Source organism: Myxocyprinus asiaticus, chromosome 37 (assembly GCF_019703515.2).
Source record: "Myxocyprinus asiaticus isolate MX2 ecotype Aquarium Trade chromosome 37, UBuf_Myxa_2, whole genome shotgun sequence".
Classification (NCBI taxonomy): domain Eukaryota; kingdom Metazoa; phylum Chordata; class Actinopteri; order Cypriniformes; family Catostomidae; genus Myxocyprinus; species Myxocyprinus asiaticus.
In genome coordinates, this window is record NC_059380.1 from 7,516,324 (window position 1) to 7,535,362 (window position 19,039).

Here is a 19,039-nt window from a genome sequence, read left to right on the forward strand (position 1 = left end):
GTGTGTGCGTCTTTGTTTTGTTTATGTTTGTTTAAATTCAGTTCTGTCATTAAAGTTTACGTTGATTTTTCAGCCGGTTCCCACCCCCTCCTTGCCCATCTTTTACCTGTTACAACATTGTTTTTGCAGTGTGGCTGGTTTCAGATGGAGTATAACATGTCACACAGCAGGACATATCAGCTCCCAAAAGCATTTCAAGTCAACCACCCATTTATAGTTTTCAACTACCTATTTATTTATAAGTTAAACAGAAACATCTCGTTTGTTTTCATACCCTCAATTGACGCCCGCTTAGGTAGGATGGTGACCGCACCCTCAGCCACGTCCTCCTGATTCAGGATGGGTGAGCTCTTTGCTCCCCAGCTATCAGAACCCACAAACAAAAAGTGACCTGTAAGATTGGCTCTCTTTGCTGCTTCCAGGATGCGCCTATAGTAGATGAACACAAAATCAGACCCTCAGATGCCTCAGAAAATCATCAACTCACTAATTAATAAATCATTTATTTTTATTAAATAATATCATAAAATCCCATTTTGGTAATGGTTTGTTGATTACTAAAACATACAATGAAAAAGTCTTAGTTTACCACAGCATAGTTTCAAGGAATCGGGATGTTTGCATTTGCTCGATTGATCTTTTCTTTAGCCACCAATAAATTCTTCCAATGCCATATATATCCTGCTTTAGAGAGATATTGAGAATTTCCCCACAAGGCTACTCACTTGATGTCATCTTCATTAGCGAAGATAATAACCCCTCTGGCATTAGATGTCTCCATTAGCCTTTTGATGATCTTGTCAAACTCTCCTGGTCTAGGCTCCCTTGGAATTTTAATGGACTGAGCGATGCACAGACCACCTTAATAAAACAAATTAAGACGATGGCTAATTTCAAAGGACCCTTGAGTACATTCATAAGGACTAGAGTATGCATGCAATATTATACGGAAAGTATTGAATATTAAATATCACACTGATTGCAATAAGAAAATCCCATGCAAACCTGCCCGATCAGTCGCATGTGTGTTAAGTCTGGGTGTAATGACTTGTTTACCCACAGAAAAATCATGTGAAACCTTCATCCCTTGCTCATTATCCTCTTTACTCAACAAATGCAACACCAGATGTGTTAAATCCTTAGTTAGAGTGTGATGAATTTCATCATAGTTATGGAAAATCAGGATGCGGTAAATCTGGGTGGCTTAGCGACAACCAAAGCACATATATATATATATTTTTTTATTTTTTTTTATTTTTTTTTTAATAAAAATGTAGATTAGATTTCATCTTAAGTACTGAATTTAGACCATGCAATAAATTATTTTTGTGTTTGTGCTGAAATCTAGCAGAACGGTCAAATCTAGCAGAATGGTTCAAGGCTCTGATGCTGGCATACAGAAGAGTCACTGGGTCTGCTCCAGCATACCTAAAATAATTTCAGCAGAGCTACATTCCTATGCTAGTGAAACTTTGTAATGCAGCATTTTTTGTACCACTGTCATCTTAAGATGAATTGCTTATGATGTATTATTCCTCTTTTGTAAGTCGCTTTGCATAAAAGCGTCTGCCAATTGAATAAATGAAAATGTAAAACTTTACAATAAGGTTGTATTCATTAACACTGGATAAAGTAATAGTTAACATAGTTAAATATTTCGTTATTTTTTAAAAATATTAAACTTTTACAGCATTTATTGATCTTCTTAAATGTTCATTTGTACATATACTGATAATTGTTTTACATTTAAAGTGAAACAGCATTTATTAATCTTGTTTAATTTCTACACGTACTAATACATTGGTAACACTACATTGGTTTACACTTTACATAAAGTTGTATTTGTTAACTACATTTGTGAACATGAATAACAAGGTACAAAACTTTTACAGCAATTGTTAATGATATTTTTAACATTTACTAATATGTTTTTAAAAGTTGTATATGTTAACATTTGTTAATGCAATATGAACTAACAATAAACTATTTTGTTTTTATTGGTAATTAACATTAACCAAGATTAATAAATGCTGTTAAAAAATATTTTTCATTGTCAGTTCATGATACCTAATGCATTTACTAATGTTAACAAATGGAACCATATTGTAAAGTGTTTCCAATTAATTGTTTACATTTAAAGTTGTATATGTTAACCAAGGGCGTAGGTTTGGTTTGAAAGTTGGTAGGGACATATCGCAAGGATAAAATTCTAAATGTTGGTAAAAATCATGGAAAAATCTATTAATTTCAAGGACTGGACATAGCATACCAATGGAAATCCGCCCCTGTAATCTCCAGAAAAGGATTTTATTTTTTTAAATCTTAAAAAAGACTGTGATTGGTGCATCCTTTTCACAGTGCTGAGAAAAGAAACAGGTGCCATGGGACAACACTGTTTATGAGCTGATTCAGAAGAGGTAAGACAATAATTTACACATGAATAATGATACTAAGGACCTTTAATAATTCAAATTAAATTAAAAACATAATACGAAGTAAAAGTATTTTCTGTGTGGTAAAATTGCCTAAATGTCGATTTCTGAAAGTTGGTAGGGACATGTCCCTATCATCCCTACCTAAATCTACACCTATGATGTTAACATTAGTTACAAACAATAAATTAACATTAACCAAGATTGGTAAATGCAGTAAAAAAAAAAAAAAAAAATACAGTATATTGTTCAGTGCATTACTTGATGTTGACGAATAGAATCTTATTTTAAAGTGTTGTCAACGGAGCAGTAACATGAATATGACTTAAATTTTCTTTACCTGCTTCCCTGGATATCTGGAGAAAAGCATCTACACCACTTTCTCCGTAGTTCCCTTCTGATGCCAGAGTGGAAACGTAGTTCCACCCCATGGCTTTGACGATGTCCACCATCGCCTGGGCCTGGAAGGAATCGGGTGGCACGACTCGAGAGAAAAATTCATAGCGATTGTTGTCACTAAGCTCAGGTGCTGTGGAAGCATAGCTGATCTGAGGTATCTGCAACACGGAGAGCACAGAAAACATCAATGACATTAATGTTTCCTATCCTCATTCTCTTTTTTACATTTATGCATTTGGCAGACGCTTTTATCCAAAGCCAGTAAAGTAACGTGATTACAAAAGCAACAGTGCATTCAAGCTATTTTATCATGACCTGGGTGTGATGCTCTACCATTTGAACAACAGGAATGCCTACAATGAATGTGCTCTACATGAATTTTAATTATTACATGAAAAAGGGAACATAATGAATTTTTGCTTTGCAAAACTGATTTTACTGGCCTTTGTAACAGTATTAAAAGTTCATAATTAAAGAGATAGATGACCCATCTTGTTGTTCCAAACCTGAATGACTTTCTTTCTTTCATGGAACACAAAAATTAGATGTTTGGCCTCAGTCACAATTTACTTTTTTATTGTCTTTTTTTCCATACATTGAAAGTGAATGGTGACTGAGCCTAACATACTGCCTAACATCTCTTTTTGTGTTGCACAGAGGAAAGAAAGTCATTTGCTTTTGGAACAAAATGATGACAAGGATTTTCATTTTGGGGGGAACTATAACACATAACTCAAAGTCATTATGTCCCATTTCCAGATTCCAAAAATATAGCAAGTCTCCAGCAACAAAACATAACCCCAGCCTTAGATTTAGTCCCATGTTTGCCATTGCACATAAAAATCCTGGTGAAATACAGATGGTACGCGCTACCACTGTAAATGCATTTGTTTAAAAAAAAAAAGGATGAGAAGATTAATTTACTGTTGTGCTACTTTCTTAAGTAATATCTAATATCTAATATCTGCCCCACCTGTGTGGCTTAATGAAAGGTACTTTAAAGAAGAGAGCCAGAGGACAGGGAGGAAAAGGTGGATGCGGAACGGAGAAGGAGAGAAGAGGGAGAGGACCATTTGACAGATTATCTGGAAGGATTAGAGGGGTTTTAGTCTAATTACGTTAAGCACAGAGGGAGAGAGACAGAGATCAAGAGACAAGGTTACCATTTCTCAGCCATAAGCCATACAATATATTTAATTCTGCTGGCTAGCTCCTCCCCCATCATGTAACATGTATATGTTACAGTCTGTGCTGTATGATCCATCCATCTACAAGTGTTCCTGTAGCTCAAATCATTATTATGGAGCTAGTAATGCTAAGGTTGTGGGTTTGTTCCATTCAATGGACATAGTGATTAAAACTATATCTTGAATGCTCTGTAAATCACTTTGGATGAAAGCATCTGCCAAATCCATTACTATAAAAGGGTATAACTTTGAAAGTCCTGCAGTGTGACATACTATACTTTAACTAAAACTAGCATTTAACTAATTCTTTTCAAATTAAAATGCATGCAGCTTTATTGGCCTCAAATTCAATGAAACATGGAATATTTGTGCTAAAATTCATCATTTAAATTGAATGAGTCAAGGCAAAAAGGCGAATAAAAGAAGTACAAAACTTAAAAGAAACAGTGACCTGTCACAGTACTTAAAACATACACCTTCCCTTATACATTCATGTAAATCTTATCCTAATATCTTGTTTGCGTCAACTAACCAAATGTTCACATGACCACCCAGGCACTTACAGTACATCTTTCATGAGAAGCAACAAGAGTCAAAGTTTGCGAAATCATTCCAAATTTGATTTACAATTTAATTCCAATATACAATGAAAAAGACATGGATGCCGAAGAATGTTACTAACAGATTTTATTCTCAGATACTAATTTGTTGCTATGCACCATAAGCATTACAGCCTGCAAGCCTTTCCATGCATGAGTCATGTCAACACTGGCAGCAGCCACGGCAAGCATTTCCAAGAAGTGTTATGGGAGTATTAGGCATATGTTCACGGAGCATCTAGTGGGGGCTCTGTGATTTATTAATGGTTTTCCCAAAGACTTTTTATGTAAAGAAATCCCAAATGACTCTTTTTAAAGTGAGAACTCAAATTAAAAAGATAAAAACTCTAATAAGGAAAAAGAAATAAAACTTTCAGAGTCAGACTACACATGCAATGCAGTGCATCCTTTAATTTTACAGTGTCTGTGTTATGCACATTAATGACTATAATAATAACAATTATAATATGTAAGTACAAAATAATAACACTGTAAATTTGTAGTTAATTCGTAAATGCTGAGTAAGGCATAACGTACTGTCAACCAGTCGTTATCACAAAATAAACCCCGACGTGATGTCTTGATGGTTTTTATTGTATCTATTTAATTATTTTTTGCAATAATGACAGGATGATTGTACATTATCCCGCTTTTTACAAAGCTATACCTACCCAATAAATAAATGGACATTAAATATTGATCTGCATTGAAATTATGTAAGTATGTGAGAAGAAAGAGTCTCTAGAATTAGTTGAATCCACTTCTGGTTTGCATCTGAGTTTTGTTGCTATTTATTTTGCAAAAATGACCGTCTGACTGCTTATTATCCTGCTTATTACAAGACTACTTATAATAAATAAACAAATTAACATAAAAAATGTATTTGAGCTAAAATAATTGTTTTTTTATTTTAATTTTAAATTTATTAGTGGATGTGCGGTTGTTACTTAGTAATAGCAGACCAATAGATGGTGCGATTGGCCAATCAGAATCAGGTATTCCAGAAAGTTATAATAAATGTAAATACACAACACTAACATGAGCACCAATATGGAACAAATCCAATTTGGAGATCTGCTGCAATGTCATCTACCAATCATAAGATATAGAACTGTTATGCATCTCTATTAAGGAATATTTCAGATTCGATACAAGTTATGTTCAATCGGCAGCATTTGTGGCATAATGTTTACCACAAAAAAATTATTTCGACTCATCCCTAGTTTTCTATATAAAAAAAAATTTTAAAAAGCAAAAATCGAGGTTGCAGGTTATTTTTATTTTTTTATTTTTTTGGATTGACAAGTCGGAATACATTTTTTATGCCATAAATGCTGTCAATCGAACTTAATTTCCGGAATATTCCTTAAAGCAATTTTTTGCTGCTTTTAAAGGGATATTCACCTAAAATCATTTACTCATGTGGTTACAAACAAACTTTCTTTCTTACATCGAACACAAAAGGAGATACATAGCAGAATGTCCAAGTATCTCTTTTCCATACAATGAAAGTGAATGGTGATCACAGCCATCACTGATCCTCACCTGATTGCATTGCATGGGAAAGAGCAACTTGAACAGTCTGCTAAATATCTCCTTTTGTGTTCCATGCAAGAATTGGGACATGTAAATGATGACAGAATTGAAATTTTTGAGTGAACTACCCCTTTAAAGAATCCTTCTCTTGATTTGCATTAACACCCGCCCACCTGCCAAATGCGGGTAGAAATCGGCAGTGGCGGGTAACCCCGTCACCCTTACTAGCCACGTTGGTGGGTGGCTGCAGCCAAAGCGCTTTATAGACCTTATTCACGCAAGCGCCATCTTTGATTTTTAATGAGAATGACAACGAGGCTGTGAGGGATAAAAGTACAGTCTGTACTGCAGTTTAGATTTTTTTGGATTGTTCCATGTTCAAAACGTTGAAAAAATATAGTTTTAAGACTGCTCAGTATACAAAGAACACCAGACAACGAGTTGTGGAAAGTCATATGTGATCGAGGAGCTTTTTACATCTTTATACCGTGCATGCCATTGAATAGATGGTAAGTCTATCCCTCACAGCCTCGTTGTCATTCCCATTAAAAATCAAAGATGGAGCTACTGTGAATAAGGTCTAAAAGCAGTAAATATGCTTCTCATATCTGACACGTGCATCTTCGTGGGGCGAATGAAGCGTGTTTTCGAGTGAACCACCAAAGTACACACCAGCGTGCTCCAGAGATAAGATCACCAGAGCTCTGGGACAGCGCAGAGCGAAACTTGCTTGATTGAGTCGGGCTTCACTCGATATTGCGGTGGCCCGCTGAGACCACATATGTGACCCATTTGAATTCTACAGAGAACTCTATAGTATAAAGCTCCTTATGTACGAAGTCGAACCTCTCAAACTGCTAGACAGCCCTGACATTAAACAGCACTGTCGAGGTAAAGAGACATCAATGTGCCATGCATCAACATCAATTACAAGGTTTTTAAAATACACATTATAACCCAAACTAAAATGTTTTTACTGGTATAGATGCATATAAATCTATTAGGACGAATCTGTAAGACTTCCTTTTTATTATTAATTGCCTAATAATTCTCTCATCATTCACTCACCTTTATCTTGATTCAGACCCTTTGGACTTTCTTTCTTCTTTATTTATGGAAAAAGGTGAAATAAAATTGAATGGTAACTGAGTTTAATCTATCTAACATCACATTTTGTACTCCATGGGATTACAGTATTAACTGAAGTTGTATTTAGAGGTTTCTTAACATTTTAGGCTATTTGTTTAAATTCCTTGGTTTGTTTTTATAAAGACTATCTACATTAGCCTAACCACAGATAAGGGAGTGCCATCCACTGTCACTGTGGTTATGGCCTCATTATTTCAAATGCCACTATTAAACAATGAAAGAACAATGATAAACTTTCATAAGGGCAAGTGCAATTTAGAATGGTTAAATGGGTTAAATGGGGTTAAAATCTGGACTTCTATGGACAAGCAGACAAATTATTGACAACGTTTTTTTCCTATTCTGTACTACTCTTGTTCTAACTGGTCATGTTTGCCTTCAGATATTCTAAGAGATGACTTAAATCATTAGGCCTGTGTCCTGCTTATAGTTGCAATCGAAATTATTCAACCCCACCCCCCATGAGAGTAGGGATTTACAAAGGTAAGCTTTTCTGATGACCCAGAATTTTTAAACTTTACATCTATATCAGTTGAGTGACACATTCAAAGTCATAGTGTGAATATATAACCTAATATTTCTAAATAGCAGGATTTTTTTCACAATTATTCAACCCCTGTTGCATGTAGCTGTTTCTTAAATATGTAAGGCTACACAAGTAATTGTTTTAAAACAAAATTAAGTCATCAATCTGCAATGGCACTTATTTAAGTTTTAAAATTTAAGTTTAGCGTTGTAAGCAAAAATGTATTTATATGCAAAAAATGCAATTAAAAATAAGCTGTCTCAAAAGCTAATAGAGGAGATTATTTCATTACACAAGAAAGGTCATGGCTAAAAGTACATTTCCAAGGCAATTCAATTTCCAATTGACAAAGTTGGCAGCACCATTCATACATTTTTTAAATATGGTACAACAGCAACCTTCTCTGGGGTGTGGAAGAAAGCAAAGGGACTGTTGACTCAAGGGAAATTTTGACTTGAATATTCAAGAAGTAATTAGGAAAGACCTGTGGAGTCCTGGAAGAAGGTTTTATAGACGTATGACACTAAACTGAAAATAAGTTTTAGACCCATGAGTCAGCAGTACGTCTGGAGTAATATGACAAGGTGATGACAAGAACGACACCATCCCCACAGTCAAGCATGGAGGTGGGTCAGTCCTGTTATGGGGGTGTTTTGCGGCTGCAGGAAACGTCTCTCCTGACTATGTGACTGACACCATGGATTATTTCAGGTATCAGGCCATTTTGGCATGAAAAATGTGATGCCTTCAGTGTGTAAATTGAAGCTCGTGATCACTGGACTTTCCAGCAAGACAATAACACCAAGGATACATCCAAGTTGTCCAAAATATGGTTCAGGGATAGGTCGTGGAATGTCCTTAAATGGCCCTTTCAGTCCATCATTAAAATCCCATTGAAAATCTTTGTTGGGATTTCAAGGAAGCAGTGGCAGCACAGAAACCAAAGAATGTCAATGAGCTGGAAGCTTTTGCTCGTGAGAAATGTGTAAAGATTCCCATAGGGAGGTGTCTGAAGCCTGAGAACACTTACCTGAAACAATTATATGCTCCACAAATGATTGACTTTGGGGGTTGAAAATTTTTGACATGACATTTGTGGAGAGAATTAGTGATTTTTTATTTTAAAATTTGGGTAAACAGAACTCTTTGTTCTCAAAATCACTCAAATGTGTATTAAAAACTTACTTTGACTGTTTACTGAGGTTTTAGTTGATGTGTTTTAATTCACATCACCAGAATGTACTGCTGGTCAGGGGGGTTGAATAATTTTGATTGCAACTGTATATCATTCTTGTTCAAATAAAATGTCCAAACAAATGCATGCAGTTACAGTCTCCAGTTACTTTTATCAGTTTTTGTGGGGCAGGGAATTTTGGTTAGTGAAAATGCTGAGTGGCTAGTGACTTTGGAATGTTAATGTCAAGCCCTGCTTGCAAGTATCATAATGACACTCGAGACTTAAAAGCTTGCCACCCATATGCTTGCTATCTATCCCTGTAGATCTGGGTGCTACAAGAGCCTACACTCATTCAGCTAAAGCCACAGAACAGAAGCTGCCTGGAGCTGATAACAGGGCGATTGGCATTTCTCTTGCCTCATGCTCGATTTTCCATCAGAAGTCTGAGCTTGTGAGAGAGCTTTAACGGAGAACGGATCCTTTATAATGCTGTAGTTTATATCTTCTCTTCCTCAGTTCCCACTTACCAACTCAGTGAGGAACACAAACATGAACTGTTTGTAAGGAAGCTGAAAATTGATAGAGCTTCAATTGTGAGAGTTCAAGATGAAGAGTGGTTTTTACTTTCTTATTCTTCAGGTTCCTGAAGGATTGTGGTACATCTATACCTAGAGGAACATTTTATTGCTCAGAGCAGTGTTTCCTGTACCTCCAGTCTCCAGTGCCATGGTAAATTCCAGAAAAAAAAAGAAAGAATATTTTAACAAGTTGTGAGCTTGCAGTTTGAATTGAATGTGATGAGACAAAAAGAGTGCGTACCGCAAAATAATGCCAAAACAAGACGTGCACTGGCTGCACTCAAAAACAAACATAAAGCACATTTAGTGTAGTCCCATTCTTGAACAGTTGTGCTGGTTCTTTTAATGATCACTCAAATCAACTCACTAACTCACTAGTTACCAGTTTGAATCAGTCTTACAAATCCTTGACTGAATGAACTTACTGAATCAGTCAGAGTGGTTACTGAATCAACATCTGACTCATTTACTGGACCGCAAGTCTTTAATTTCAGTCATGTCTGACTCAAAATGTAGAAATGTTTTGTGTACTTTACGGTTATGTACGGTTTATGAAATGTAAATGTAAATCACTATAATGTGTAGTTAAGGAAACAATTTCAATTAAATAAAAAAACAAAGAATATACGTTAAAAATATACACTGTAAAAAAAAAAAAAAAACAGACGTAAAATAACAGTAAATGCATGGCAGCACAGGGTGCCAACGTTTACTATAAATTGAAATAACAGTTTTAGACGGTTAAGTGAATTAACATTAACAACCATACATTTAAAAGCAACAACAACATTTTTTACTGTAATTAGTGTATTGTACTCTTGCCAACAAATACATTACAGTTTGTTAACTCTAAGAGTTAAATTAGGTTTATTCCTCTATGCATTTTAAATTAAGACACTTTACATTTCAGGAGCTTTTAAGCTCAAGCTTGACTCTTCACCACAGTGGTAACCCCCAATTCTCCAACATTACAGAAACTTTTCTAAATCTCAACAGAACATTAAACACTTACACATCTCCCCCTATATTCATCTTGACAAAAACACTTCATCTTCTTTTTTTCTGAATTGTTAAACACCGTAGGAACAACAGAAGGCCACATGTTGACTTAAAGTTCATCAGAAGATGCCCTTCCAGAACAAACTACCAATACACATGTGGAGACTGTGCACAGTGTCACTCACACAAACACAAAACACCATCAGGGTAACACATGTGACACTAAAATAATGTAATAAACATTAACTAAACAACATAAAATATAACATAGAACACCCCAATGTCCAGAACTGATAACAAAAAAAGAGAAGAAACATAACTATGCCAATATTAAATAAATTTTTTTTGGTGATAGGAGAAACAAGCAAGTGCACAAAGAACATTACAGTGAGACACAGAATATAAAACAAGGTAAGAGTATGAATAGACATACAAAAAATTTTTTTTTTTTTAAAACAAATAGGACAGATAACATAGAATGGCGTATGTACATGTGCAAGTGGTAATATATGTGCAAGTTAGGGGTATGTCCAGTTATTTAATTAAATATGAGTGAATTTACATATGTACATGACATATTTATGCATTATTGCATTATGGGAGTCCTGAAGGCAGTTTAATTGTTCATGTAGTAAATGGCCTGAGGGTAAAAACTGTTCTTGTGCCTGGATGTCCTGGCGCTCAGTGCTCTGTATCGCCGGCCAGAGGGCAACAGTTCAAAAAGGGAGTGGGCAGGGTGTGTGGGGTCCAGAGTGATTCTACCTGCATGTTTCCTCACTCTGGAGACGTACAGGTCTTGGAGGGTGGGCGGGGGGCACCAATAATACTCTCAGCAGTCCTGACTGTCCACTGTAGTTTCCTTTTGGCCGAACCAAACCACACAGTTATAGATGTACACAGGACACGAGAAAATGCTGCGTTCACGCATGCTTTTGGCGGGATGTACACACTCACCAGAATAAATGAGGAAAACTCCAGCGGTGAGTAGAAAGGCTTACAGCTGATGAAGAGTGCTTCTAAATTAGGACAGCACATCTTCTTCAATGCTGTTACATCTGTACACCAACTTTCGTTGGTGTAAAAGCATGTTCCACTGCCTCACGTTTTCCCCGATGATTCCGCAATGCGATTCACTCAGAACAGCCGGAAGCCCGGTAGATGCAGCGCGCTGTCCGGGATGGCTTCATTCAGCCAGGTTTCCGTGAAACACAGAGCAGTGGAGATAGAGAAGTCCATATTTGTTTGAGTGAGCAGAAGCAGTTCGTCCGTATTGTTGGTGAGGGAGCGGACATTCGCTTGCCTCTCTTGGAGCACTTGTAGAACACCGCTGCGCCTCCAACTAAGATGTCTAATAAAACGTCTGAATAATCAAACACCAGCAAAAAAATTATCAGGTATGCTCTGCTGAATATTCAGCAGTTCATCACTGGTGAAACTGATCGGCAAAGAGTGACAAAAAACATGACAAACAAACAAAATAACAAAAACACTAGAGAGTTCCACACCAAAGCAGCCACCTGCGGCGCCATCTTGTATCTTTTCTTATCTTGTTATAGAAACCCCAAAGAAATGGATTAAGTAAACTTACATTTTACATTTCTAGAGTAAGTGTTTCGCTAAGTAAAATTTTGTTTGCTTTCATTCTAACTGAACAAGCAGCAAACATAAATTTTACTTTGGAGTTACTAAACTCCAGATTAATTTTGACACTCAAAATTCTTTGTTGAGTTTCGTCATATTACGAGTACAGCATGAATATCTTGTGTTGCAAATGTAGCATCAAAGAAAGTACAATATATCACTTTATAAGTAGGCTAATTTTGTTTTTGTTTTTTCAATGAGCAATATTTGCTGAAAATTTTAATTTGGTGTGATTAAATGTATTTTTGAGGAATTTAACACTTTAAATTAATGTTAAATTATACTGTATTTTCACTGTAAAAATATATTTTTTTACACTGGAAAAAATCTTTTTCTTACGGACATATTTTAAACATGACTTTTACCTTCATTTAAAGGAGAATGCCTGTTTATTTTTTTCAGTTACACATATAGTCAGTTAAGTAACAGGGAAATGTAAATTTGATGTGAATACATTTATTTTAGGGGAATTTAACACTTTTACTGAAAAATGGGGAATGAATGTTAAATTATACTGTATTTTCTCTGTAAAAGTACATTATTTTTTATAGTGTATAATATACTGTAGTTACCAATGTGTTTTTAAAATTGTATATACAGTATATGTACAGTGAATATATACATATACACACACACATACTAAAGAAATATTTAGCATATTTTTAAGATTTACACATTTCAAAAAATTTCTTTGAAAATGAATTGTTATGTTTAGCTCAATTAATTGAATGGAACTTAAACATTTTTTTAATTATTTTATTCAAGATTACTCAATTCAATTGTATTACATTTTGTTATGAAATTGAAATGCATAAATCTTAAAATTATTTTTGAGTGTATATACTGTAAGTGTAACGTTCATTCATTCATTCAACATGTTCACAAACATTTTGGAAGAATTGATGAGAACTTTTTGAGTTCATATTGAAATATCAGACTTCAGACTGTGATATCTTGGCCAATCTGAGCACAGTTTTTGACACTGTTTTAATCTCTTCTGAAAGAGACACATGTGAGATAATTGGGGTCTTTTTGTCAGTTGAAACATTCGAGGAGCATTAAACTTAAGAAAAAATTGTAATTGCCCTCATTTGAGAATCTATTGAAATTTTAAAAATGTTCTAATTTCTGATTTTTTCTTTCCTATACAGTTTCATCCTAAACATTCACAGTAGCAAAATCTATGAAGTCGCACAGGCCTTGAAAAGACTAAACAATGGCTGGAAAATACAAAAAGGATAGATCATCTTGAATGTCCACCAGACTAGAGTGTCACACTAAAAATAATGAATATTCAAAGCAAAATACTATTATGATTAGGACTAAAACAAATTCCAGGTTCAATGTCCTGACAGAAATCTACCAGAGCTTTGACTAAGTCAAATTTATTTTGTTAATCATTTATCTTCTCTGAAACCGTGATGACTTAAAATGATTGCATTTAACTCCTGGGTGAGGTTATCAGCACGCATACACATGCTAACACACACACACACACACACACACACACACACACACACACACACACACAGCCCAGAGCAGTGACCATGGACTAGACAACACAAATGATTTAAAAAATAAATAAATAAAAAACGAATTAAAAATGTGGTCGGGGATAAAATTGAATGTAGCTCAGGTGCAGGATTTGGACAATCTGAAAATGAGAAAGGGTGTGAAATTAAATTATCTGCACGCAGCACATTTCACCTTCACAGTTGTGGACATTTTAAGGACACCAATCAATGGCACACTCAATAAAAAAGTGTTTAAAAAAAAAAAAAACTTATCTGAGAAAAGTCTGATACATTTTCTCTGAGAACGTGGAAAGAAGTTCACTCGTGTAAGAGGCTCTTGCTGAGAGGCCAGTGTGCTGAAACACAATCCAAACCTTTTAACAGAATTAGTTATACTTCCTGTAGTGCTGGCCATATCTGCAGGGCTGCAGAACCCAGTCTTGCACTAGCACCATGCAACTCAATAAGAACTCACAAATGGAAGGAAATCCAATGGCTGCCACACGCACACAATTTAAACAGGGGCTTACAAAATCCAAAAAGTGCCTCCACTCAGCTAGGAGCCTGCGGTAAAATGCGGTAAGTATTTTTGAGCATGAAGTAGATGAAATGAACATGTGAAACCTTCACTAGAACCATGAGCAAGACATAATGTGTCTAAAAACAGACAAACACACAGAACTCAAGCTGAAACTTGTCATTATGATTTTCTGTGCCACTAGTGTCATCAAATGTTATTGGAAAAATAATTACTTTTTACAAACAATTTTACCAGAGACCCTGTTTTCCATGCTATTGGTTAAGCCAATGTTGCTGTGTTGGGCTGGATGGGATACTCAAAGAAACAGAGCAATGTTTTGATACTACAGAGCCACAGTGTGAAATCAACGTAAAAATGTCTTACTTATAGTAGACTCTGGGGGGAATTCACTAAGAATGATTTGCGGCCGGTAAAAGTGCACGCACTGTCTGCGCTGGTTTAGCGCCAGATTCACTAAAGCAATTGTGCAGATCAGGTAACGGCGCAAAAGTTGCCCACAAAATCGCTGCTGAACGTGCAGTTCCGTTCATGCAGGCCGGTTCTGAGCGCTATTTAGCGGAGGATGCAGCAGACAAGCGTGATCTGACACACTCTGCCGGGACTGTACAACATCACTGTGATCCAGACACCTGAATCATCTCTTTAACAAGAACTGAAAGTGTGCTTAACCACACCGCGCATTTGGATATATGCCAGGTTATGGTGCTCTTCTCTATCATTTGATCAGTATTTAAATAATTTGCTGCTGATATGATGTACACAAACATTTCTTTTTCAAAAAAAAATCTGTTTACTGCTTGTTTTAATTTGGCAGTAATAGCACGTTATTTTCAGCGCTGATTGCGCCTGCTTAAACTAGATAGCGGGTGGTTAGTGAATACGACACAGGTTTTCGCTCTAAAATACCACGCTCAAAAGTGGCGCAGCTCTTTAGTGAATTCCCCCCTCTGTATGTTAAAGGAATGTTACAAGTTAATATCAGTCGACAGCATTTCTGGCATAATGTTGGTTATCACAAAAATGTATTTCAGCTTGTCCCTCCTTTTTTTTAAATAAGCAAAAATCTGAGCTACGATGAGGCACTTACAATGGAAGTGAATGGGGCCACTCTGTAAAAATTAAAACACTCACTGTTTCAAAAGTATAGCAAGATGTAAACAGTATGCAAGTTAACATGATTTTAGCATAACAAAATCACTTGCTAACCTTTTCTGTGTAAAGTTACAGGTATACCCAAAACACTAAAACGGACGTAAAAACGACATCTAATCAACTTTGCAGCTCAAATAATGCACAAGTTTAAAAGAAGATTTTATGTAAGTGCTTTTATAAAATTATAAGCTTCACATTTCTGCCTTTACAACCTCCAAAAATTGGCCCCATTCACTTCCACTGTATCCCAGATTTTTGCTTTTCTTTTTAAAGAAAAGGAGGGATGAATCATAATCATTTTTTGTGGTAATCAATATTATTCCACAAATGCTGTCGATTGAGCTCAACTTGTACTGAACCCGGAATATTCCTTTAAAAAAAGGACACACTTCAGCTTTAAAATGGCCTCTCACCGAAAACAGTCGAAGAACGTTGGCCACCATTATGGACACTGAGCTGGCCGAAGCTCCGATAACCCCAACCACACGCTCTGGTTTTGGGATGATGGGGGGCTCTCCATTGGAACATCGAACATCTGAGTTGTCTTTCTGGATAAGGGCCTGGACAAAGGTGAGAGATTGTTCCAGTGCGTAGGTATCCCTAGAGCATGTGTCCAGTATCCTAGCACCCAGTGTGATGTTAGGCAGCAGGTCTGGGTCACTGTTAATCTGGTCCAGTGCATACAGCATGGCCTCCATACGATGGATCCCCTTCTCCTTCTTAATCTCCCCACATGGAATACCAGCAGGGCCCCTGGAATGCACAGGGAAAAGCCCTCCAAGAGTGATGTCACCCTCGATCTTTATGGAATGAGGTTGAGTTCCCATAGAGGCCCTGGATTGCGGAGTAAATCCCATCATCACTATCCACAGAACGTGAACCAGGGAGCCCACGTGTTGTCTGGGTGACCTGCTGATCCCATGATGAAGGCATGGTAATGATGTGCGGTGCTGTGATGCCATAGTGGCTGCCATTCAAGCACAAAGCTCTCTTCTCTACCTGTGTCTCCTGTGGAAAGCAAGAAACAAAATATCTACTACAGTGGCAATGTTTTGTAATTTTTCCCTGTGTGGACAGTATGTGTAATAATGCATAAAGGTGCTTAATAGAAGCATAGTAAATGGACTAAATATTTATCTAGGCTGTAAATAGGCTATGATCTCAAGGCTGTGGCAGTTTATTTGAACACTAATTTAAAGAACTCAAGATTGGTGTGATTTCATTTAAAAGAATAGTTTACCAAAAAATTCAAATTTGGCCATCATTTACTCACTCTTATGCCTTTGTCCCACGGAACAAAAATGGAGATGCAAGGCAAATGTTTGGGTGAACTACCCCTTTAATTCTACCATAATCCAAGAGAAAACCTCATAGCCGTACAAAACTGTGGCCGTTCCATGGCTCATTAATGGTAGCAGGTGGTAATACCAAGATATTTGCTATATACCATCAGTGTAGATATCAAGTTTTACAAAGAGGGGCAAAATTTTCCCCCAGAATTACATTTTCAGTGGCATTTTTTTTACCTTTGTGAGGGCTTTTTTGTTTTCTCTTTCCTAAAATTTAAAACAAACTGTGCCGTCACATACTTCAGTTTAATCGATTCAGTTATACAAATTATCAAGATCGAGAACTTGTAACCTCCAAGAATTAAATCAACATTAATTCATAATTTATGTCTTATATGTATAACTGGGACTATTTAAAGGACTATAGCAGAAGTTACCAGTAAAAAAAAACAGAAGAATTACAAGGGCATTTTTTGCCACATTTTGGGGGCATTTTTAGGTGGTGTTGTTTCCCCCTGAACCCACTTACATTTTTGACCCTGTATAGCAAAGTATACAATATACACCATATACAATGGCACATAAACTGTAATGAAAGGAACTTTAAAGTACACCATTGTTGTGTCCAAAAAAAAGAAAAAAAAAGAAAAAAAGAAACATGGTATTACCATGTTATATTTAATTGTTAATACCATTGTACTTTTGTGAATAACTGTATTTTGATTTATTTTTTATTTTTATTTTTAGCATTTAAACACAGAACCTTTTGCACACATTTACTACAACAGCTAATTAGTTTCAACACTGCAAAATGAAGTGTATGTAATTCTATTAGCCCTATCCGTTTTACTTTTTTATTGTATTTATTCTTTAATGTTACATTTCAGAATCAAATAGCAAAAAGTATATTTCAGAAAATAAACTCAGTTGTTTATCTTTAATCTCCACTGAATGGAGGGCATGCACAGGCATGCATAATAATATTTTATGTAAATTAACTGATGCATATTCAGCAACAGGTGAACGGAAAAGTGCTATATTTGGAATAACAAGCTGAAAATCCCACCGGGAGTCAGACAACCGTTTGATTAAGTTGTTAATACTGAGAGCAGCAGACCACGTTTCACTTGAACTGAACAGGCATAGCGTTATAACACCATAAACCAAGGGGCCGTTCACACTGAACACGTCTTGCGTCGGTGTAAACATGCGCGAGGACGTCTTGCTCCGTTGCTCCGCGTCCTGCTGATTTTAGACGTGTCAAGTAAAGTTAAAAATAACATCAACTTTTAAAACGCGTCTCGAAACACCTGCGTTTTGTTCCTTCGTTGCGCTGCGTCTAGATTTTTTTTTTAAAAGGACGCGTTCGGTGTGAACAGCCCTTTAAATTGTACGCATCTGCTGAGATTTACGAAGATTCGAAGCGGGCTGTGAAGTGCAAAGACAAGCTAGGGAGTTCATTTTCTAAAGACAGATGCGTTGGGTTATAAATATTTTTTATATAAAAAGTAAAATATCAGATGGAGCCTGAATGCTTCAGGGCTAATAGAATTACATTCAATGCATTGTATTTTGCTATGTTAAAACTACGTAGTAAATGTGTACACATATAGGCTAAATGTTAAGGATATTACATTTTTTGTTAGGTTAAGTATTACCATAAAAAATATATAATGCTTTTTGATGGGGTCCTTTCAGTACTATTTGTGTGCAATGCATTTGCAAAACGTAGCTTACTTTTAGAAATGAAATTGATATGGGTGAAATTGGTACAAAATCACATGAGCGTCCTTTACATGCAGCGTTTTGGCATACAGATTAATTCATCTAAATGATTTCCTCCGATTTCTCACCGATTGATGCTGCTCCCACTGTGCGCCCATCTGGAGCTGAAGTTAAATGAGGATTTGGAAGAAAGGCTGCAAATGTCCCCAACATACGAGTCTTCAGCTCTCATTTTAAAATGTCCTTCTCGCGCATAACGTCAATCTAAAGATGCGATTGATTAAGGTGAGATTTACGATGCAGAAAGTATTAACAATGACGGATTTCGAGGCTTTAATAAAACGCTGTAGAAGAAAAAGTGGAAAAGCCAAACATTCCACAACTGTGACTCTACAAATCACTGTCAAATCCTTTAAAAGCCCCCTCACTCTCTAATTTTGTCACTCACTCACTCAGTCTCTCTCTCTCTTTCCCTCTTCCTTGCTCTGTCTCTCTCGGCGTGCACTAATGGGCACAGATCGGGATTACCACATGCATGCATCTGAGAAGTCTCTGAGAGCTATGGACCTGTATATATTTTTTATGTGGACACTGC

General features: G+C 36.2%; 1 protein-coding gene across 1 annotated transcript in view; it reads right to left on the reverse strand.

The window, feature by feature from the left end:
- The window catches only part of LOC127427975 (metabotropic glutamate receptor 6-like), a 33,843-nt gene extending 15,192 nt beyond the window's left edge, over nucleotides 1–18,651 (reverse strand). Inside the window, exons 1-5 of the mRNA XM_051675990.1 lie at nucleotides 18,573–18,651; nucleotides 15,844–16,438; nucleotides 2,773–2,989; nucleotides 726–861; nucleotides 275–429 (exon numbers count right to left, since the gene is read on the reverse strand). Of these exons, the coding sequence (XP_051531950.1) occupies nucleotides 275–429; nucleotides 726–861; nucleotides 2,773–2,989; nucleotides 15,844–16,404 (1,069 nt within the window). The 5' untranslated portion in view covers nucleotides 16,405–16,438; nucleotides 18,573–18,651. The remainder of the gene's footprint in view (nucleotides 1–274; nucleotides 430–725; nucleotides 862–2,772; nucleotides 2,990–15,843; nucleotides 16,439–18,572) is intronic.
- Nucleotides 18,652–19,039: the final 388 nt, after the last annotated feature.